The following is a 21,786-nucleotide window of genomic DNA, read 5'->3' on the forward strand; positions in this document are numbered from 1 at the left end:
ACTTTTGCGGATATAATCAAAATTATTATCAAAATAAACTATCTTGATATTTTTTCCTGAGAGAGTGGAGCTCATCTGCTGCGTCATTGATGTCTTCTTTTCTTGCATCACCCTATTTGAAACCTACCTGTTGAAATGATATACAGCGATTTTTAAGTTTACCCGAACCTCAAGTAAGTGACATACTGTAATATTCTTATCGTGATTGTCATCCTGGATTTTCAATAAAGCGAATCTACAGGGTCTTCAAGACACAATGATCCGGTTTTAATCATATCAATCCAATGCAGGTCAATTCTGTCAAACAAAAACATCAAAAATACCTTGAGACACTGATGGTTTTTTTTTTTTTTTTTTTTTTTGAATTCCTGGACTTCATTACTTAGGCTGAATATAACAAACCAAGACTGAGCAAGCAATTCCAATGTCAATATTATCGAAATTTCTCTTGAAATCATTTGAATACATACAGAATGCCATGGATACGAGAGTCCACTCAGACATGAAATGCCACAGATTGTTAGATTGGTAATTTTCTCACCTATCCATATTGTAAGCCGAGAATATGTGGCGTTACACGGTCCAGGATAAGGTTTTTTCGATCTGAAGATTGTAAACTGTATGAGTGCAGCAGCTGTAGCTAACCAGTTGGGGCATTCATGTTCGAACAGCTTATAGGTGGGGTCACCCGGTATAATGCTTTGCCCTGACAGTATTTTTGAGAACTGTAAAAAAAAGTAGATCGTAGGTGTACCTTAACTGAAGAGCATATAAAACAGCTGTACCAACTTGCATTGATGCTAATCCCTCTGCTACTGTTGTTGAAGTGACGGAGCATTTATTAAAGAGACTTCAGATCTTAAAGCATCACGCAGATCCGTTCATAACTTATGAGACGTGAGTGCAACCTTTCGTTGAAGGAGGCTGATTTTCATTCTGTCGAAAGAAATAGCCCAGTGAAGATTGAGGAACGATACGGTTGGGTTTGCAAATGGGAAAATACAGACATGAATCTTTAACGAATTGCATGCTTCTTGATGAGCGTGCTTTTGACATAAAAATGAAACGATCAAGAGCATGGTCCACAAAAGGTACTCGTGCTATTGTTACCCGGCCTACTACAAGGGTAAACACAACGTCTAAATTGGGTGCTATCTCTGCAGCAGGCTTGATCACAGTTGGTGTGAACCCCCCAACGCCTCCAAAAAGGGCTGATGGATACATAAGCTTAGGGACCGTTGCAGGCCACTACATTAGTTTCATAAAAACCCACATATGAAAGGCCATTCCTATTTACTCTCAAAGCTTAACCCAATTGAACAATTCTGGGCAGTGGCAAAGAGTAAGGTTAAGCGTTATAGGTTTTTGTAGGAAGACACTTTATCCCAGAGGATTACATGAGCCTGCAACAGTGTGAAGAAAAAGTAATTCGAAAGTTTTGTTTCTTGGTTTGGTTTTTTTTTTTTTTTTTTTTTTTTTTTGTTGTTGTTGTTGTCTGATTGCCACTTACCGTTTTCCACTAATCGCACATTCGTTTTGGATCATTACGTAGGTTGTCTGTTTCGACATTTAACCCAACACCGCTAAGAATGCGAGATTAACCCTGAAATGACCAACGGAGAGAATGAGATTGGGACAGGTTCGATAAAGAGACGAGGCAGCATTGTGGACAGGACAAAATAAGCCCGGACAAAAGCCAGGACAAAATAAGCCGGACAAAAGCCCGGACAAAAGCCAGGACACAAAAGCCGGACAAAAGCCCGGACAAAAGCCGGACAAAAGCCGGACAAAAGCCCGGACAAAAGCCAGGACAAAAGCCAGGACAAAAGCCAGGACAAAATGAGCCCGGACACAAAAGCCCGGACAAAAGCCAGGACAAAAGCCAGGACAAAAGCCGGACAAAAGCCGGACAAAAGCCCGGACAAAAGCCAGGACAAAAGCCAGGACAAAAGCCAGGACAAAATGAGCCCGGACACAAAAGCCCGGACAAAAGCCAGGACAAAAGCCAGGACAAAAGCCAGGACAAAAGCCAGGACACAAAAGCCCGGACAAAAGCCAGGACAAAAGCCAGGACAAAATAAGCCCGGACACAAAAGCCGGACAAAAGCCAGGACAAAAGCCAGGACAAAAGCCAGGACAAAAGCCAGGACAAAAGCCAGGACAAAATAAGCCCGGACACAAAAGCCCGGACAAAAGCCCGGACAAAAGCCAGGACAAAAGCCAGGACAAAAGCCAGGACAAAAGCCAGGACAAAATAAGCCCGGACACAAAAGCCGGACAAAAGCCGGACAAAAGCCAGGACAAAAGCCAGGACAAAAGCCAGGACAAAAGCCAAGGAGATACACTAAATCAACGATATAAAAACTAGAGTAGACTTTAATTTGTAAAGAAAAAAAAATTCTGATCTTTCTCAATATACAAAGATTTTGTCCGGGCTTATTTTGTCCTGGCTTTTGTCCTGGCTTTTGTCCTGGCTTTTGTCCTGGCTTTTGTCCTGGCTTTTGTCCGGGCTTTTGTGTCCGGGCTTATTTTGTCCTGGCTTTTGTCCTGGCTTTTGTGTCCGGGCTTATTTTGTCCGGGCTTATTTTGTCCTGGCTTTTGTCCTGGCTTTTGTCCTGGCTTTTGTCCTGGCTTTTGTCCTGGCTTTTGTCCGGCTTTTGTCCTGGCTTTTGTCCTGGCTTTTGTCCGGGCTTTTGTGTCCGGGCTCATTTTGTCCTGGCTTTTGTCCTGGCTTTTGTCCTGGCTTTTGTCCGGGCTTATTTTGTCCTGGCTTTTGTCCTGGCTTTTGTCCTGGCTTTTGTCCTGGCTTTTGTCCTGGCTTTTGTCCGGCTTTTGTGTCCGGGCTTATTTTGTCCTGGCTTTTGTCCTGGCTTTTGTCCGGGCTTTTGTGTCCGGGCTTATTTTGTCCTGGCTTTTGTCCTGGCTTTTGTCCTGGCTTTTGTCCTGGCGTTTGTCCGGGCTTTTGTGTCCGGGCTCATTTTGTCCTGGCTTTTGTCCTGGCTTTTGTCCTGGCTTTTGTCCGGCTTTTGTGTCCGGGCTTATTTTGTCCTGGCTTTTGTCCTGGCTTTTGTCCTGGCTTTTGTCCTGGCTTTTGTCCGGGCTTTTGTGTCCGGGCTTATTTTGTCCTGGCTTTTGTCCTGGCTTTTGTCCTGGCTTTTGTCCTGGCTTTTGTCCTGGCTTATTTTGTCCTGGCTTTTGTCCTGGCTTTTGTCCTGGCTTTTGTCCGGGCTTTTGTGTCCGGGCTCATTTTGTCCTGGCTTTTGTCCTGGCTTTTGTCCTGGCTTTTGTCCGGGCTTATTTTGTCCTGGCTTTTGTCCTGGCTTTTGTCCTAGCTTTTGTCCTAGCTTTTGTGTCCGGGCTTATTTTGTCCTGGCTTTTGTCCTGGCTTTTGTCCGGGCTTTTGTGTCCGGGCTTATTTTGTCCTGGCTTTTGTCCTGGCTTTTGTCCTAGCTTTTGTCCTAGCTTTTGTGTCCGGGCTTATTTTGTCCTGGCTTTTGTCCTGGCTTATTTTGTCCTGGCTTATTTTGTCCTGGCTTTTGTCCTGGGCCAGGGTTGCTTCTCGAGTCAGGTCGGGTCGGGTCAGAGCCTGAACCGCCCAAACCGTTAAAAATGACCCGCGTCACGGCCCATACCGAGTCGACCAGCAGTTCGGCTCGGGACGGGTCATTCGGGTCAGTCAAAGGCTGTGCCAGTTCAGCTTTATTTTATTTTGTGTGTGCGAAGCAGTTCGATCAGGCCTTTTTTCAAATTTCGGTCACTCACATAGTGCTGTTGTGGGAATAAAAGATAATTTCTTCTGTTCCACCGATTATGAGGGTGCAAACCGTGCGATCTTTCTGAATTGTCACTACACTTTGCAGCAAAAAAAGATTGTTATTGCTTCAACTCACGCCATGTCGAATACTACAATCGTCCGATGTTCTCGTTGTGTGGCATGACCATTCCCGAGCACGCATTGTCTTGGCAACAATGCACGACCACGTGTATATTGGCTCAAGCGCTCCTCACTGTTGCCATGCTGGTCCATGCGCTTACCCCTATACTTGCTCCTGTATTCTTCCCTACTATTGTCCCTCCTCCTTTTGTTATCCATGCGTCACCTCATGTTATGCTCTGCATCTCGTTTATTTATTTATTGTCGTTGTTTGTCTTGTTTCATACCCTTTAGTATAGATATCCGGTCTCTTTTATGAAATAAACCTCAGTCATGAATTGTGTATTCTCTCGTACTATCTTGTTCTCCACCTTGTCCTTGTCCTTGTTCCTGTTTCTATTCTTGTTCCGATTTTATCCTTGTTCCTTTCTTATTCTTACTCTTTTCTTGTCTTGTTCCTGTCCTGCGAAAGCACTTAACACTACCCTCTTGCCCAGCTGCACTGATCCTTCCGAAATCAGTGCATAACATAATGTACGACATGCCACCGACAAGAAAGAGAAATTATCCTTGTATCCAGAGACTACTGACGAGCTCCGATTGAAGACGACGCGATCAAAAAAGAAGTAGCGCAAATGCTAAAAAAAAAAATGATCTAGCCAAGTACCAGTTCCTGTTGTTCTCCAGTAGTGTTAATCAAGAAACCCGACGGAAGCCTACGATTATGCTTGGATTGCCGCGCCTCAACACGGTGACTAGAAAAGACAAGTTTCCCGTCCCCGGATCAACGAACTATTAGACCAGCTAAACGGCAGCCAATATTTTTCAGCGATCGATCTCAAATCGGGCTACTGGCAAATCCATATGGACGACCAAGACCGGTGCAGGACGGCCTTCATCGCTGCCGCGGTATACGAGTTCATGGTGATGATCTTTGGAGTAGTGAATGGTCCAGCTACCTTCCAATGGTTAATGAAGAAAATCCTCCAAACCATGCCCCGAGTCATGGCCTACCTATATAATCTCATTATTTACAGCACCGCATTTCCACAACATATCACCGATTTAGAGCAAGTCTTATCCCAATTGGCCAACTATAACCTCAAGATCTCTCCAAAAAAGCTGCCAGTTTTCCAGCAAGAGGTCCGCTACTTGGGATAACTAGTTAGTAACAACGGAATACGAGCGGACCCGACTAAAGTGAAAGCGATCGCCGAATGGCCGATCCCAACGAACTTGCAAGATTTCTGGGCTTTTGTGCATTCTATCATCGTTTCACCAAAAACCTGTCAAGCCCTGCTGGCCCGCTTTATCTATTACTACGAAAAGACCAGAAGTTCGAATGGAATCGACTCGCTGACGAACATTCAAAACACTTAAGCAACTATTATTGAACCTCCCCACTTTAGCCTACCTGGATCCGTCTCGACCCTACGCTTTACCCACAGACGTCAGTCTCCATGTGTTAGGCGCTGCGTTGATCCAAGACGCTCAACCACTGGCATTCACCAGCCGAACACTCACCACCACTGAACGCAATTACAGCACGACCGAGCAAGAATGCCTAGCGATAGTATGGGCCCTCAACTATTTTATCCATACCTTTACGGCGCCAATTTCACGATCTATACCGACCACGCCGCTTTGAAAAGCATCCTATCGACGAAAATGCCACGCGGAAGAATAGCACAATGGATCCTCGGAATTCAAGGTTTTCAGTTTACAATAATCCACCGCAACGGACACGCTAATGTCGACGCTCTTAGCCGCATAATGCAGAACGATCAAGAAGCAAAACGACACTACGATTGATCAGTTTAAGGAACTACAGCGACACGACAACGAAAATAAACCTCCTACGAGACGACGTCAAGAAACCCTTCGTTTGTAAAAATGGAATTCTCTGCAAGGGAAGAAGATCACGAGGAACCCACAGTACCAGTGTTGCCCCGCCAAATGGTTCGAACAGTCCTCTACACTGCACATAACGGCCCGACCTCAGGACATTTCGGCGCAACGAAACCTTAGAAAAGGAACGACAAATTGCGTGGTGGAGACGATGGTATTCGACGTGAACGAATGGATCAAGACATGTGAACAATGCCAAGGTATAAAATCAGCACGATTCGACGACGAGCAGCCCTAATGAAGCCGATCCTCCCTCATTTCGCGGGGGGGAGGGGGAATATGGGCCGCCGATATAGCCATTTTACCCCAGAGCAGCAAAGTCAACTCATACATACTCGTAATAAGAACACCTTACGAAATAGGGCAATTACGGCACCGAGTTTTGACAGCAACCACGTCGTCCAAGTCTTATTATTCGAGGCCGCACTCAAGTATGGAGTACCACATCGCTTGATCACGGATAACGGTGCAAACCTCATTGCGGACGCAATGGACATTGTATGCCGACGACTGGGTATACCTCGCAGCCTGACTTCCGTGGAATACCCTCAGACCGATGGCCTAGTTGAACGCTTTAACCGTACCCTAAAGACTGGACTGACTGCCTACGCGGACAAGAAAGCCACAAAATTGGATACATTCCTTCCCTTTGTAACATTCGCATACAACACTGCACGGCAATCGTCCCCCAACTTTTCGCCATTCGAGTTAATGTATTGTAAACGCGCTCGACTTAGCTCGATCGAAAGCTTCGTTTCGGACCCGAAAACGTGCGAATCCGAACATGGATGACATTCCCCCCACCCACTCGTACATGGACAAGCCTTAGACCACATCAAGAACGCGCAAGAACGGAAGAAAAAATTCTATGACAAAGGTCCCGCCGTAAAAAACCTTATACATGCCTGACGACCTGGTGGCCCACAGGAACCTGGAAAAACTGACTTCCCCCAAAGAACGCTGGTCGGGATCATGGACGATAATCAAGAAAAATAACCGCGAAGTCTAATCCAATATGTTAATGAACGCCAAATTTCTGAAAAGCACTTGACAATTACTACCGCCAACGTGGTCCATTTGAAGCCTTGGTATACGAGAACTTCTGCTAAAGGAGGGGACATGTATGCCTCAGCCAAACCACCCAACAATTCAAACAACAACCGCTAATAATTACTTTTGCCCAACACCGATCACACTAGCACAACGAACAAATAGACTATATAAATATCCTCAAAATGATTAATAAAATAGATTAGTTTCTCTTTCCACAAAAAAGAACTGCGGCCCTTGTTGTTTGGCTTTAGTGAGGCTATATTGCACGTAACTTGTAATTGAATCCCCGATCCCAAACAGAATTTACAAAAAGCCAAGACAAAAGCCAGGACAACAGAGACAATCATATTCCTTTTCGGCTGCCAAAGAAACAGCATCCATTTTTATCGTCCTCTTCCCAATGACAACCATAAGCAGAAATCAAGCAATCTGCATGTTCTATGGAGAAAAATACACCGAAGAAAATGCAGCTAGGCTGTTCAAGAAGATTGAGGGTACAGAGCTCGAAATCTGTCACCTTCATGATCCCAGCGAACCTATCTTGATTTGGGAGAAAAAAGTCAACCAATACCCTTTTCGATATAACAAGTATCCAGAATGTGAAACAAGCAATGAAACATCAACTGTTGTGGAGATCTCATTCAGTAAGTTATGGCAATGAAACATATTATTACCAGTGTAGTCTAACTTTTATTTAAGCATGTCAATCACAGATCGTTCATTTTCTCAACTTGGTGTACCTTGCATCTGACCCAGGCAACGAAAACATGTATGAACGTCAACAAGTATCGATGAGGCAAATTTTTGCCAGCATTTGGCAATACACGGCGTTCTTCGATACAAAAACTCTCCAAGCATTTACTGTGTGGTGTACCCATAAAAAATTGAATTTTTTGAAGGCACCCGCAAAACGAAAGCTGACGAACACAGGAGACAGGATGAATGTGAGAACCCTTTTCGTGTTAAAAAATAATCTCATCAGTAAGGGTCATTGAAAATATTTTTTTTTTTACAATGATAATCTAATCTCTTGGTATATATTACAGACAACACAGCCAAAGGCATTGCAGAGCATCTCCCTAAACACCAAGCCCTTCTACACAGCCTAAAGAAGGATGGTCACACGATCGTCGGCTATGTCCGAAAATCATTGACCAATGACAAGGAAGCCAAACGAATCAAACTGTTGCAACAAATGTGCGATAATTTAAAGCAAAGGTCAATGGTGGACGTGGTCTTTGGCTCGACGCACAGCAAAGCGAACGATCCGTTTTGCAGTAGAGATCTTACAAAACGCAAGCAAACAGTCGAAGATGATGATGATCTTGGCAATACCCAAGGTAAAACGTCCATTCAATTATGTTCAATGTCTAATATGTCCACCTTAGATATGCTGGAATTCATTGCCAGCAAATCGAAGATTTGCATTGTCGCCTTGGACCACGCTGGCCTAACAACTAATACCCACGATCTAAGGGAATTTCTGCGGTAATAAAAAAAAAGGAAAGGAAGAAGCAGAATAACTAAAAATTCAAGTCAAATAGATCCCATCCCCAAGTCAAAAAAATCATTGTCGATAAGTTGCCGCACACCCACGAGATACTTGTCTATGATTGCAAAGAATTGGTGAAGGACGATGAATTGCTGCAAGCATTCAACTGCCGAATTGCCTCATTTCAAAGAAGCAAAGTTTACCCGTAAAATTTCATGCATTTTTTATTCAAAACGCCAACCTTGCAAGTAATATGAATAAATAACCAAAAGGATAGTCGGAATCATTAGAATTTCATTGTGTTGTCAAAAAAAGCAGGATAGAGACGGTATTTGAAGTTGGAGTTGGAGTTGATGATCATCTTTGACTTTAAGATTGGTTCCGTAGGATCATGAAGATAACAAATTTCGAGATCTGTACCATCGATTTTCTTGAAAAGCCTAGCAGCGTTCTCTTCGGTATATTTTTCGCCATAAAGCATGCAAATGGCTTGATTCCTGCTTATCGTTGGCATTTTGAAGCGAACAGACAAAAACGAAAAATAAAAAATAAAAAATAAAAAATAAAAAATAAAAAATGGGATGCTGTTTCTTTGGCAACCGAAAAGGAATATGATTGGCTCTTTTGTCCTGGCTAAAATTTTTGATCTGACTTTTAATAGAAAGAATATTTGGAGCATGATTGCTGCCTCGTCTCAATTTATCAAACCCCGTATATAATCATTGCTCCGATAAATGGTGTTTCAAAAGCAGACAATGTCATTATCTGCACACGTTTTTACAGGTTCTTTCTCTGCTTGAATCTCTTACATTATAAAGTGTTTCTTGCTCTTCTTTGTGAGCAATAACATAATTTTTACTTTAAAACCTGGATGGCGGCTATACGCTTAAGTGGATTATCTTCAATTGAACATTTTTTCACCTTACAGATCGATAGATCGAAAGAGTTAGATAGGCATAAACCACTGCTGCATGGTTTTGCTGTTTTCCGTTGTGCCAGGACCACATATGCAGCTTTTCGGCGATACAGCAGCCATGTATTCATTATTGCTTTTTTTTCCCCTCCCCTGCTTCCATGCAGTTTTTAGATAGCTCAAACTTTCTTTTGGTCAACACATAAAAAAAAAGAATGCAAGAAAATTTCCATGTTGCTGTTGGTGCGAGTCACGTGAACAAGCAAAAAAAAAAGTCAGTGAGCCCAGTGCTCATCAAGGAACAATGACCGAAAAAGAAAAATCCGCAGTTTCTCTTCTTTTTTACCCCACTTGCGACACCCCATGTTCGTCGTTCGGACAGGTGGAACGAGCCGCTGGTCGCAATCGGTCGCATTACGGGCGGTGGCATTGTCGAAGTACCTGTTCTCATCCTATAGAGGAAATAATAAAAAGTCCAACAACCTTATCCCATCGACTCGCTCAGAAGACAAGGCAAGACACTCTGGCGACTTTTCATTCATGCCCGTCGTCAATGTCCCCATTAGTCAACTAGCCCACAGTGCCTTTTTTTCATTGCATCGGCCGTTACTAGGCTTAACCTCGGACGATCACGATCACTTTTGGAAATCCCAGGAACCCAACAGTAAATATGGATTACCATGACTCGGAAAACTGTGGCAATTTATATTGACATGGCAAAAATATTTTTTTTTTCTAGATACAGAAACAGTCCTAGCTGATTACATGCGAACATTGCGTCCATTTCATCCTCCTTCATTGGAACCTACGGGAGGCAACGTGATGACTTGGAATATCGACTGGGCTTCGATTGATCAACAAACCGCCCTGTTCAACGATGACGCCCCGGACTACCTCACGGCCATTCAAGAAAAACTGGCCCAATTCTATAAATTAGACGTCGGTAGCGATACCCATACTAGAAAAGACGTTCGACCGAAACGACGACGCAAAATGTTGATGAATCTAAAGCGACGATTTTTTGTCAAAAACTAATGCTGTAACATTACCACAAAGAAAAGTCATTGAATACGTAATTTCCCAGGTCACTTTTTCCTTCACACCTTATTCTCTCATTTCCCCCTACAAAACGAAGATAGCGAATCTTGAAATATAACTCATATGTTATGTTTTTTTTTTCTCAATTGACTAGTAAAAATTGTGAAAGGTCGTTTTTTATTGATTCATCTGGAAGGGGGTTTTGGTTCTTTTTTTTTCAAAAAGAAGAAGAAAGTAATTCAAAGCATGTCGCGTAAGGATATCAGGTTTTTTTTTCGTTTTTTAAAAAAACAGAGTTTGTTTGAATAGAAAAAGAGCAAGTTGTCCTTTAGGAATGATTTAGGATTTCACGGCCTGCACGATGGGAGTTTCTTTCAGGTCTTTCTTTGATTTGTCTTCTGATTTGGGCTCTGACTTGGCGGGTTTATCTGCGGGTTTATCTGCGGGTGCGTCTGCTTTGGTTGCTGACTCTTTCTTTTCACTACTTTTGGTCGCATTCGCTGTAGCTGGCTTGGTCTCCTTTGCAGGCTCTTGGTCTTTGCTCTTCTTATCCTGCACTGTGTTCTTCTCCTTGGTCTCATCTTTCTTTGCGTCGACCGTCTTTTCCTTTTCCAAGGATTTTTCTTGTGGTTTTGTCTCCTTCTCCTTCCCATTATCGGTGTCAGATTTGACGTCGGGGTCATTGTCCTTTGCAGCCGTCGCTTCGACTTCGGTTGCAGTCTCCTCACCGGGGAACATGGCCACCTTGACCGTCACTTTGCGGTTCTTCACCATGACCTCACCAAAATTCTCCAGCACCCGTTTCTGTTCCTCTTCCGATTCCATATCCACAATACCATAGCCCTTGGAACGGCCACTAAAAAAAGAAAGAGAGAAATAAAAAATCAACACCTCAACTCCGAATACGCTAAGAACGCCTACGGTTACGTCCCAACCCCCCGATGAGCTCATACGTACTTTTTAAGTTTGGGAATGGTAGCCGACTTGATCTTGTAGTCCTTGAAAAGTTCAGCCAAGGCATCATCCTTGACGGAGAATGGCAAGTTAGGCACATAAATCGCCGTCTTTGAAACTTCAGTCAACGGTCTCGGAGGAAGCCTTGCCGCCCGTGTCGCTTTTTTACCAGTCTTCACTTTACCAGCAGGAATAGAAGTACTCGGTGCAGGGGCTGCCTCTTGTTCAGTAGCAGAAGATGCAGATTGTTCCTTGGTCTCGGCCTCTGGCTTGGTCTCAGGGACAGATTCGGTCTTGTCAGAGGACGTCTCTGCGGCTCTCGCTTTACGCGATCTTCTCTGTCATCGAAACGTGGGTTGTTACGGACATTATTCCCGGTACTGTATGCTTTCTCATATGACTATTTACCTTTTTCTGGCGTCTGGGCTTCTTGGTGTTCTTGCTTCTATCGCGAGACGAAGGACTTCTCGGACGAGCGACTTCCACATTGATTGGACGACCGTCCAATTCCTTTTTATCGAGAGTCTTGGCTGCGTTTTCGACTTCTTCCATGGAAGACATGGAAACGAATCCGAAACCGCGCGATCGGCGGAAACGCTTGATAATAATCACATCCTCACTATGACATTCCCCGACCATATCACCAGGTTAGAAAACCCTCCATCTCGAGCAGGAGCTCCAGTGCCCATGAATGTGGACAAAATGTACTTACACAGTGCCTGCCGTCTTGAAAAACTCGACCAATTTGTCTTTCTCTGTCTTGAATGACAGATTGCCGACGAATACCTGGAATTGAGCACATTTATGCTTGTCAATGACCAGATGCTTTTTTCCACGCCATCCCACACGCGTTTTCCTTTACCTTGAATTCAAGCTCACTCTGAACGGGAGCCTCAACCATTGGAGTTTCAACGGTGTTCTCTACCGGGGATTTGGTTTCTGTTGTCATCTTGATGAAGTGTAAACAATTATAAAGGAAAAACTAGTTATCTCAGAAAGAAAGAACAAGTGTGAAAAAAAAAATGAAAATCGAGGGCCGGAGTGCAGAGAAATTCCATCGAGTTCCCTGAGATGAGTCGCAGCAAAAAGCACGGAATCGTCAGCCAGTCATCCGACGCCGCCACCGCGGCTCCGAATGTACACTCTTGCCCATACTTGGCAATTCGCAGGTTGAACAAAAATAGCCTTCGTGCGCATTCGGACAGACTGGCTTTCACTTTCCAAGTCGCGCAGTTACCCTACCCAGTGAAAGAAGAACTGACTTCCTATGTATCTTTGGAGTATTCTTTATCTTCCAATGACGGGTGCCCATTGTCTCCCTCCGAATGTCCCTTTTTGAAAAGCTGTTGAGAAAGTAGACTAGTCATTCTATTAAGGTAAACTACTTAAACAGCACAGTAAAATTTTTGACTAGGTTACTGCAGTCTATGCTCCGTCTGGTTCACCGGTGCAGGTGACTATTTACGTGGGACGACTTTTTTTCTGCTCCAATTGAGGCCAGTTGCCTATTTTCCATCCCTCTTTCCCCAGGCTTACTCGTATAGCCTGTATTTGACTATTGGATTAATAATGACAACTACGAAAAAGACAGGTACCCTCTGCCATACAACACGGTATGCGGAAGCGTGCTTTTGGGAATCCCAGACTATTTTAATCGGTATCAGGTTCAAAACAACCCATTCTAGACACTATTTTGAAGCGATCCATTGGCGGAAATTCAGGTACCCGTTTGACAACCTCTCGAGGTAATCACATTTGAAATGCAATAAAGTAAATGAATGTTCCTTCTCGCGCCAGATGAGTTTCGCAGCTTCAGAATCTTTATGCGACCAGTTTGGCGGCGCTCAATCGGAGAACCAAGTTTTGGGAAGAACCCTCAGCAACTGGGGATGCTGTTCAATGAGCATCAAGCTCACACGTCGGGCTTGATGAAGATCTTCTATGTGAGACTTGATTTCTTTATCGTGACAATCAACTCTTACGGCACACCCCTGTTAATTTAGCCACTGTGTGAATACTGAATAGTTACCGGACCACCAACCATGACAAATTCTTCCCTCATGAAGGTTGGTGGATTATTTGAGATCTGGGAGTCTGCAATGAACTCTCAGCAGTCAAGTTGGACATTTTGGCCATGCTTGTTCCATCTATTTTTTCTATAAATGGAAAAGACTTCAGCAGGTTCCCGTCTTCCCGCTGCATCTGTGGCTGAAAAAACTGCTTCACGCCCAAACACCCTTTGGGCAGGTCAATCTCGTCTTTATAGCTATTGATCATAGCAGAAATATGTTCTCGACAGTTTCTCTCCCTTGATCATGTGGAAATTGCAAGCATTCAACTTTCTATCGTGCTGTATTGACGGTGTGTCAGCTACGCTGTGGATGACGACTTATCGAACAACGTCTATGGCAAGACAACGTTGTGCTGTCGACGGTAAAGGCAATCATTTGCAGCGAATTTGGACAACAGAAAGGGTAACATTATGAGTTTGTCGTGTCGTTTAGCTTGAGAAAGCATTGGCTTGAAAGAAGTGCATGCTTGATTCCAGTCTTTGGTAACCCAATTTTACCGGTTATGGTGTTGGAAGCAGGCGCCGAAATCGACCGTTTTCCTCTTGATAGCCTATGAACGCTTTTACTCCTTTCCTATTTACTTAACCGTCTTCCATAAATTTATTTTAGTCAGATAGGCGCCCACTCGGTAAAAAAAGACATACAGTGACCGCTTTAAATTGGTGGTTCTTGCCACAGGGTATCCAAATTCAGATAGTCCAAAAGCATAGGGTCTGTCTACCTGTGCGGCATCGGCATCTTTGCCCAGTAACAAAAACGATAATATAGAGCCATTCGTTTGGTGTGACTCATCACCAATGTATAACTGACTCGGCTAAGCCTTTGACGTTGGATAGTCTCAGTAGCTATCGCTCATATTCAGACTAGGACGGCATTTTTTTTTAATTCGTGGGATCGGAAATTCGCAGGCCTGTGCATGTATCCAATTTTTTTGGCGACGCCTTGCTTACAAATTTAGTATCCTTTCGGTCCGCGCTGACACTTTAAATCTGCATCAAAAGGATCAGGGGGAAAGCAAAGATATCTTCTTAGTCTTACGGTGGAGCAGTAGGGTGATCTTTCTTCAGAGGATGTGTGAGTTGTACTAATTGATCGATTTTTCAGGTATAAAAAAAATTTCTTTTCTCAGATCGTCTTATTGTTCGCGAGTAATCAATGCTCTGTTATGAATATGTAGTAGTAGGTATGTGGTATTGAGGAACTTGCTCTCATGTAAGCTTTGTGAATTACAGTATCCAAAAACAGCTAGAAAAAACTCTTTATAGGCCTTGCTTACATGATATACAAAAAAGAAGAATCCATTGTAGGTTTCTTGAATGTGAATCTTCTGTTGACCATTCTTTGTGTTTTTACAGTAGCTCGAATCGAGTTTATATTGAAGATCCTTTATTCTAGACAATGAGAGTGTTACTCCAATGTCAATGGAGATGCAGATCGTGGCCCCTGATTTTTCTGTATCAATAAATAATGACGGAAATGAAAGTGAGATAAATATAGTACAAAAAGATGCATTCAATTTGAGCAAGATGGAATCAAATAGAGTACCACCGACAGTTTGGTTCATCATGAAAAATGTTACCATCTCGATGACCAATTCAGTTAGATCGGATGGTGAACCATGGCACCAACAACTCGAGTTCTGGTTGTTGTTGAAAAAAAGCTTCAGGGCCTCCCTCTATCTCGCCTCCCCACCCCGTTTTCTCACAGACTCTATTGTCCCTATACGGAATCAGATACCTTAAAAAAATCTGATTGTAAGTAAAAGAGAGCCGAAAGGGCTACCGTGTCTAAATTCGCATCAACAATCAATTCGACCAAAAAAAAAAAAAAAAAAAGACGAAAAAACACTAAAAAAAGTGAAGAGAATGCTCGTTGATGATTCGGAGTGAGATCTCCTCGTTTTGGGTTGTACACAAGTATAGACGGTTCTCCTTTTTTTATTTCTTGTTACACAATTCGAGTGGAAAGCACGCCTTCCTTTCCCTTCCCTTTCCTTTATGAACTTCAACCAAGACAACGCAACGAGGCCGTCGTCGTTGCTCCAGCAACAGAGTACCTTGTCGGCTTACGCCAAAATTCTCGACGACAGCCCCGGAGACTCCCCAAAACGTCAGTGGAGTATCCGCCAAGCCAACAGTCGTCTTCATTCCCATGGGCTCGAATCAGCTCTGAGGAGCGATCTTGACTTGCAGATGCAAGAGAAAAATCACCCGATCCCATTGCATGATCTGCATCGTTCATCGTCCCACCGTCACTCCAACAACCCGTACCTGAGCCAACCGGATTTGGAACCTCCCAATCGCACCCCCACTTATCGCCGACTTCATCACAAAACCTACGGTTACCAAGATCCCTTTGCCGTGGCGCCTATGGAAGCGTGGCAGGAGATCAAGGACTACAATCTGCGGGTGAACGGATTACCGACCCTGGATCAGATGATACGTCTCAACACCTTGAGTCCTTTGACTCAGTCGAATTTTGCCACGTTCCTGAGACATCGAGGAGCGCAACAAAATCTCAATTTCTTAATGGAAGTCGAAACCCACGAAAAACTGTGGCAAGCCTTTCAAAATGCACTGCAACGTCGACAAACCACGTCCGGCAGCGAACGACTGTCCCAGTTTCTGGCCAGTGTGGAAAAAACCGAGGAATTACCGCGCAGTCCTACGCAACATACCATGTACTTTGAGACTCCCGACACGGACAGCTTAATGATGCAGCCACCACTGACGCCTCGTCACATGGAACTCACTTACGCTTCACGTACCCCGGGAAAATCGCTCAGTCGGCATGATCTCGTCCAGAATGCTACGCGCATCTATCGGACTTTTTGCAGTGCTCTCGACGCCGCGCAGCCCATCCATCTACCCAACGATCACCGAGCCGCGCTCGACGATCTGATCGAAAAGCATCAACGCCCGGAACCCATCGTCTTCGATTCGGCTCGATCCCATGTCTTTGAAATCCTCAACGTTTTTTATTATCCTCAATTTGTGGATCGCATTCTTTACACCAACATTGTCTCCACGACGGCCAAGCTGTTGATGATCATTGCCTTGCTCATGCTGGTGCTGGGCTTTGCTCTTGAACTAGGCTTGATTTTCACCGCCTCAGGTACCATGGCGACGCGATGGTGGGGATTACTGCCTTTTCTGATTGGCTGGTCCACGTTGATAACGAGTATTACCGAATTTGCATGGTGGCTCGCTTTCACGACGAAAAGGTAAAATCAGAAATTGGTTGGATTTGTTTGGGCTTGAACTCACATGGCGACATTATTCATGTTTTTCCTTTTTCTAGCGAAGTGAGTTTTCTTATTTTCGTTCAGGTCCAGGACAAGACTGTTCAGCGAATTCACAAGAGACGAGGGATTCTGTGGTTGCTTGCAGGTCTGTTTATCGCTTTTGTCACCACCCTCATTTTCGTCTTTATCCCCTCACACCGTTTGCACGCCCCATAATCTTCCCCTTCCTCTCTCTTTCTCTCTTTCGCACACACAAAGATCCTCACTCTATTTTCTTCACATCACCCCCACCATCACTTGCTCTCTGTTTTTGTCTTTTTTTTTTTCCTATTATTACCTAGCTATTGTCTTTCGCTCCAGTTTTCTTTTCCCTCTTGCCTGGCTGCCTTGTTTGCTCATTAATGTTTATTGTATACTTGTCATTGTTTTATCGTGATTATTTTTTCTTTGTTTCCATGTTTTCAAAGAATAGGAGAAAACACACCATATCAACCACAAAAAATCACAAGTAGCGCTGGGAAACACGCATTTCTTCTTTGGACGGAAAAAAAAACTCACTGTACTGAATGATATAAATCAAGCGCCCATACATGCCGGTTTACTACGCTGATTGCTTTTATGTCGTTTTAAAGCATCCAACCTACAGAACACTCAGCCTCTTGATTCCATACACGTTCGTTTTTTTTCCATGTCCTATGCCTTACCTTGAAAATGTTTTATCACATCCCGCACAGTGGTACGGTTTTTCACCGCCATGGATTTTAACGTGACGTTTCAGATCGTGATTTCGGCTGAATGCAGCGTGGCAGATGTGACAAGAGAAAGGACGATCGTCCGTGTGGGTTCGGGAATGACTTTTGAGATTGTAGAGTCGGGCAAACGTTTTGCCACAATTTGGGAAGAGGCATGGATATACCGTGTGAGTTTCGTTGTCAACGGTCGTCGTGATGGGAGCAGAGGATGCATAGATGGACATGGCGGCCGATTGGGTTTCGGCTAAAGCCGGATCGGATCGTTTCCGCTTATGAAGTCGTTTATCGGAGGATTGAACCGTACTGGATGTGTTAAGACCATTTTGATCATTCTGGAAGGGATTGGTAAGAAGGAAATTGGTATTATCTTGGTTGCTTTGTTGCTGCAATTGTTGAGCGTAAAATGCCAAAGCTGCTGCATCTGCAAAATTGAACGTCGGTGCTGGAGGTCGAGGTAACGCGGGAGCCGCCGAAGTAGCGGCAGCAGTAGATGAAGGGGAAGAGGAGGCCGTTGGGGATGTAGATGACGATGTCGATGTCGCGTTGACTGCGGCTGCGGCGGTCGATGCCACCCCGTTCAGTAGGGCCTGAGACACCAACGCTTCCAACGTTTCCTGATTCGCATCCCTAGCTTTCTCGGCCAGTCTTTGGATAACCTCATAAAAATCACTCGGCTCCAATAATTTCAACGATTTATCCTCGGGTTCTTGTGATGATGATGATGGTGGTGCTGCCGACGTCGACGCCGTTGAGGACGATGCCACCGCCGGCTTTACATCCGTCGTCGGCGGGGAAAGCGATCGCAGTGGGGAGGTGGATGGTCGATGAGGATCTTCGGTGGCCTGGTGTTCTTCATCGGCTTTCATTTTGTTTTGAAGCCATTCGCGATCCACGTATTTTGCGGCCAAAGTATTATCCCAGCGTTGTTTGATTTGTTTGCCTTTTCGTCCAGGGATGGTACTGGCGATCTCTTTCCACCGACCGTATCCGTGCCGCTTGATACCTATCAGTAAAAGCTCGTCCTCTTCCCGAGTCCAACTACCACGCTTGTAATTGATGTCATCGTGCGATTCCAACGCTTCCGTTGCTTCGGCTGAACAAAACAAAAGACGCCGTGAGCATTTTCCAGTCACGTTAGCCTTGATTATCATAGAGAAACATGGGTGATTTACCTATATGATTATATTCTTCGCTGGTGGTCTCAGTGGGTATTGCACGTTTGGCTTGAGTCTGGGCCAAACCCAATAACTGGAGAGCGGTTGCGGCCGCGGCTTGTTCCATCAAATCGGTGCTCTGCTCTTGTTGTTTGCCCTTGGTCTCGGTCACCGAGGCTTGTTCAGCACGATCTCGCAGATTCTGTAATGTGCCTAGAATATCTTTGGTTTTCAGTTTACGGTTGTTCTTGCTGCTGTCTAATTTTTCCCTTGCCAAAAAAAAAAAAAAGACGATGTGAACCAGTCATCGTTGCCTTGGTGGTTGGCAAAATTCTTTTTCTTTTTTTGTCTATTTCTTTTGGTCTTTGCAATTTTCCTTTCTTTTTTTCTCTGATAATGTGGCCTCTTACTTTCTTTTCCCACCATCCAAAAGAGCAACAAAGATAGTGTCACACGGCCTACTTACTTGGTTTGCTTACCAAGACCGCTGCCATGGCGCCCACCAGGTCAGCGTTACTTGGGGTATTTTGTAACAAGGCGGCGGTGAGAGCCGCGGTATTATTGTTGGTGGCATCTTCTTGCCGACTGCGCAAGAGCGCATCTGTGGATTGTATTCGAGGGGAATGATGCGGAGAAATAGCGGCCGAACTAGGTGAAGGTACCGCTGTGATATCCAGAGAGTGGGTTTCGTCGACCGTGAGATTTTCGGTTTTGGGTGGTGGCGGCCTATTTTGCTGTGCAAGTTGATGGGCATAGTCGCCTGTTTGCTTGTTACGGGGCGATATGGAAAACAGATGAACACGAGCCATGACACTTCCCAACCCTTCAATAGGCCAACGTTCCTGGCTTGCTTATTTTTTTTATGCGTGCACTAGATAGTGAGTGGACCCAACTCAAGCTGAGTTAGAATGTGGCCGTACAGAGGAAAAGCAAGACGCTTTACAAGCCTTCTGATTGCCAAGCCTTTGAAAAAAAAAAAATTCAACAAAAAAAAATCGTCTCCCCACAGCAAGGACCTGTCCCTTCGCGGAGGAAAAATGGCTCAAAATTTGATCCAATCAGAAAAGAGAATAAGTGGAACGTCATAAATTTATCGGAGTATCAAAAAAGTGTGGAGAAAAAAAATGGTAGGTATCAGGCTAAATGGGGGAAAACACAGAAGAGAGAGAGAGATTGTAGAAAAACAAAAGAAAAAACTTTTTTTTCGAAATGCGACACCAAACCGCATTTGGTTAAGAGTAATGGAATACAACATGACCTAATATGGCGTGTGGTGCAATCTTTAGGAGTTGGCATATCATAAACAGAGAAAATAACGGACAATAATAAGAGGAAGGGGGCATGAGAAAAAAAGATGGTTGAGAAGACAGAAATGTTTCTTTTTTTTTTACAACGATGTTTGTAAATGAGTTAATCTACCGCAACTTAAGAGTCGTTCCCGGAAAGCCATGTCCTTGCTGTATTCCTCATCGGCCGGGATATTGAGACTAGGAACATTAATACTAATGAATGAATTCCGGCGTGGCCAATCAGAGGCATAGTGGGTTTCGTCTTCCTCGGTGGCAGGCACCACTAGAGCTGGTGCATTTTGATGATGATAAGAGTTGATGCCGTTGATATTTACATATGCTGATGCAGAAGGTTCCTTATGATAAGAGATAGAGATGGAGTTGTAGGATGGATGAGCAGCCGTGACATGCTGCTGCTGCTGCTTGTGTTGTTGTTGCTGTTGTTGCTGAAAACGAGAAAAGAGAGACGAGGGGGGTTGATCGGCCACTTCCGGTTGCGTATTTGGAATGGAAAAGGAAGGAACCGATGAGGGCGCAGTAATGTTGTGCTTTTTCAACAGTTCTTGCTGGATGTGCAACTGTTTTTGAAGCATTTCCAATTGTCTCTGCTGGTCTTTGTGAGCCAACAGAGCGGTCATGGCTTGATGAGATAATAAACCGTGCTTGGGTGAGCTGTCCTGACCCATGACCATGGATTGGCGTCGGAAAGCTTCCATACGTCCTTTGGCCTCCATACGCGACTGAAGCTTGGCCAAACGGTCTTGGAGCCCTTTATTGCGCTTTTCAAGCTGGCGAATGTAGTCGACGGCCTTGAACAGGATGGTGCTCTTGGAATTGTTCACGTTCTTGAGCGTGGGCACGATATCGGTGAGATCCTTGAATCCGGTACGGATGGTGTTGCGACGTTTCTGTTCCGAGGCGATGTGGTTGGCTCTTTTCTCATCTTCCGTCAGCAATTCCTTGGACTTGATGCGCTTTCTTTCCGGCGAAGGCGAACGGCTGGCTTCAGACGATGAACGGCGCTTACGGTCCATGTCTTCGACCGAGACAGAATCGCGGCGGTCTTGTTGCACTGACTCAAACGATTGCAAAATGGACATGGTATTGTCATGGTCGGTTTCCGTCTAATTTACAATGATCAGGTTAGTCTTTTTGTTATGAGGAACATGGGGACGTGAAAAAAATTTTAATTTGATCTTACCTTGAGCGTCATCAGCCGATCATCGTTTGTTGCGACTTGGTTGTTCTGTTGGCCATCATACGGATGATACGTGGATGAAGGGTCGGCAGACTTGTCTTGATCAAACATGTGAATAAACTGTGAAAACGATTTTTGATCGTCATTATCCAACAGGTTCATGCGATTTTCCAACGCATCAATGTCCTCCATAGGAATAGCAATGGCCAGATCCTGTCGTGGACTCATGGAAAAATGATAATCTAATTTTATAAGGAAACAAGTAAAATTTTTTGAGTATATAGTTTTTCCACATATAACACATAATACATATTTCAAAACAGAAATAAAAAAAAATAAAATACAATTAAAATTTGCCTTCCGTAATGGAAGATGCAAATGGAACTGAAAAATATTACCTTCAATGGAACTGGATTCCTGCAATTCGTCAAAATCACACACACTGCTCACACTATCGCGGCCACTGTAAAGTGGCGGAAGTGGATCCCAGCTGCTACTGTGACTAGAAACGCTGGCGGTAGGACAAGGAGAAAGGGGGAAATTTGAATCGAAATCCATAGTAATTTTAAAACAATGAGAATGTGTATATATGAATGAAAAAGATGTGTATGAGTGGTTGTGTAGTAAAAAAAAAAAAAAAAGGAAAAAAGGGGGTGGGTAATTTGATGGATGAGGTTCTGGTAATGTTCAATAAGAAAAAGAAGAAGAAGAAGAAGATGCTAATGATGCATTGAAAAAGTAAAGAAAAAGATGATAAAGAAGACGACAAAGATGAAAAGAAAAAGGAAACAAAAAAAAACTGAAAGAAGGCAAGAGAATATATTGGGAAAGGGAAAAAAAAAAGT

General features: G+C 44.1%; 9 protein-coding genes across 9 annotated transcripts; 4 read left to right on the forward strand and 5 right to left on the reverse strand.

Moving 5' to 3' along the window:
* Window positions 1–1,060: 1,060 nt before the first annotated feature.
* BYT42DRAFT_492151 (uncharacterized protein) lies at window positions 1,061–1,279 on the forward strand (the record flags this gene model as incomplete). The annotated part of the gene is made up of 1 exon (XM_051564128.1): window positions 1,061–1,279. One exon carries the CDS (start codon window positions 1,061–1,063, stop codon window positions 1,277–1,279), a length of 219 nt encoding a protein of 72 aa, XP_051426384.1.
* A 23-nt stretch (window positions 1,280–1,302) lies between these two features.
* BYT42DRAFT_631625 (uncharacterized protein) lies at window positions 1,303–2,258 on the reverse strand (the record flags this gene model as incomplete). Its single annotated transcript, XM_051572456.1, has 1 exon — window positions 1,303–2,258. A coding segment is annotated over one exon (675 nt), but the record flags the coding sequence as incomplete, so codon positions are not given.
* Window positions 2,259–7,047: 4,789 nt separating this feature from the next.
* On the forward strand, window positions 7,048–8,536 carry BYT42DRAFT_528538 (uncharacterized protein; the record flags this gene model as incomplete). Its single annotated transcript, XM_051565376.1, has 4 exons — window positions 7,048–7,479; window positions 7,535–7,816; window positions 7,882–8,323; window positions 8,380–8,536. Exons 1-4 carry the CDS (start codon window positions 7,236–7,238, stop codon window positions 8,534–8,536), a joined length of 1,125 nt encoding a protein of 374 aa, XP_051426386.1. The 5' UTR covers window positions 7,048–7,235.
* Window positions 8,532–8,905, reverse strand: BYT42DRAFT_560569 (uncharacterized protein). Its single transcript, XM_051567246.1, has one exon. The coding sequence runs from the start codon at window positions 8,839–8,841 to the stop codon at window positions 8,614–8,616; it is 228 nt and encodes a 75-aa protein (XP_051426387.1). The 5' UTR covers window positions 8,842–8,905; the 3' UTR covers window positions 8,532–8,613.
* Window positions 8,906–9,469: 564 nt separating this feature from the next.
* BYT42DRAFT_603062 (uncharacterized protein) lies at window positions 9,470–10,431 on the forward strand. The gene is made up of 2 exons (XM_051571067.1): window positions 9,470–9,904; window positions 9,980–10,431. Exons 1-2 carry the CDS (start codon window positions 9,604–9,606, stop codon window positions 10,273–10,275), a joined length of 597 nt encoding a protein of 198 aa, XP_051426388.1. The 5' UTR covers window positions 9,470–9,603; the 3' UTR covers window positions 10,276–10,431.
* Window positions 10,432–10,433: 2 nt separating this feature from the next.
* Window positions 10,434–12,337, reverse strand: BYT42DRAFT_560573 (uncharacterized protein). The gene is made up of 5 exons (XM_051567247.1): window positions 12,095–12,337; window positions 11,945–12,018; window positions 11,641–11,851; window positions 11,236–11,570; window positions 10,434–11,134 (listed from the first exon to the last, which is right to left on the reverse strand). Exons 1-5 carry the CDS (start codon window positions 12,179–12,181, stop codon window positions 10,618–10,620), a joined length of 1,224 nt encoding a protein of 407 aa, XP_051426389.1. The 5' UTR covers window positions 12,182–12,337; the 3' UTR covers window positions 10,434–10,617.
* Window positions 12,338–15,301: 2,964 nt separating this feature from the next.
* BYT42DRAFT_543854 (uncharacterized protein) lies at window positions 15,302–16,764 on the forward strand (the record flags this gene model as incomplete). The annotated part of the gene is made up of 2 exons (XM_051565721.1): window positions 15,302–16,527; window positions 16,605–16,764. 2 exons carry the CDS (start codon window positions 15,302–15,304, stop codon window positions 16,762–16,764), a joined length of 1,386 nt encoding a protein of 461 aa, XP_051426390.1.
* A 63-nt stretch (window positions 16,765–16,827) lies between these two features.
* BYT42DRAFT_240130 (uncharacterized protein) lies at window positions 16,828–19,588 on the reverse strand. Its single transcript, XM_051562662.1, has 5 exons — window positions 19,398–19,588; window positions 18,921–19,325; window positions 18,473–18,667; window positions 17,253–18,393; window positions 16,828–17,188 (listed from the first exon to the last, which is right to left on the reverse strand). Exons 2-5 carry the CDS (start codon window positions 19,261–19,263, stop codon window positions 17,125–17,127), a joined length of 1,743 nt encoding a protein of 580 aa, XP_051426391.1. The 5' UTR covers window positions 19,264–19,325; window positions 19,398–19,588; the 3' UTR covers window positions 16,828–17,124.
* Window positions 19,589–19,841: 253 nt separating this feature from the next.
* Window positions 19,842–21,499, reverse strand: BYT42DRAFT_543856 (uncharacterized protein; the record flags this gene model as incomplete). The annotated part of the gene is made up of 3 exons (XM_051565722.1): window positions 19,842–20,867; window positions 20,945–21,183; window positions 21,340–21,499. 3 exons carry the CDS (start codon window positions 21,497–21,499, stop codon window positions 19,842–19,844), a joined length of 1,425 nt encoding a protein of 474 aa, XP_051426392.1.
* Between the last annotated feature and the right edge of the window lie 287 nt (window positions 21,500–21,786).

The sequence above is a fragment of the Radiomyces spectabilis genome, assembly GCF_025331425.1.
Source record: "Radiomyces spectabilis strain NRRL 2753 chromosome Unknown BYT42scaffold_3, whole genome shotgun sequence".
NCBI lineage: Eukaryota > Fungi > Mucoromycota > Mucoromycetes > Mucorales > Radiomycetaceae > Radiomyces > Radiomyces spectabilis.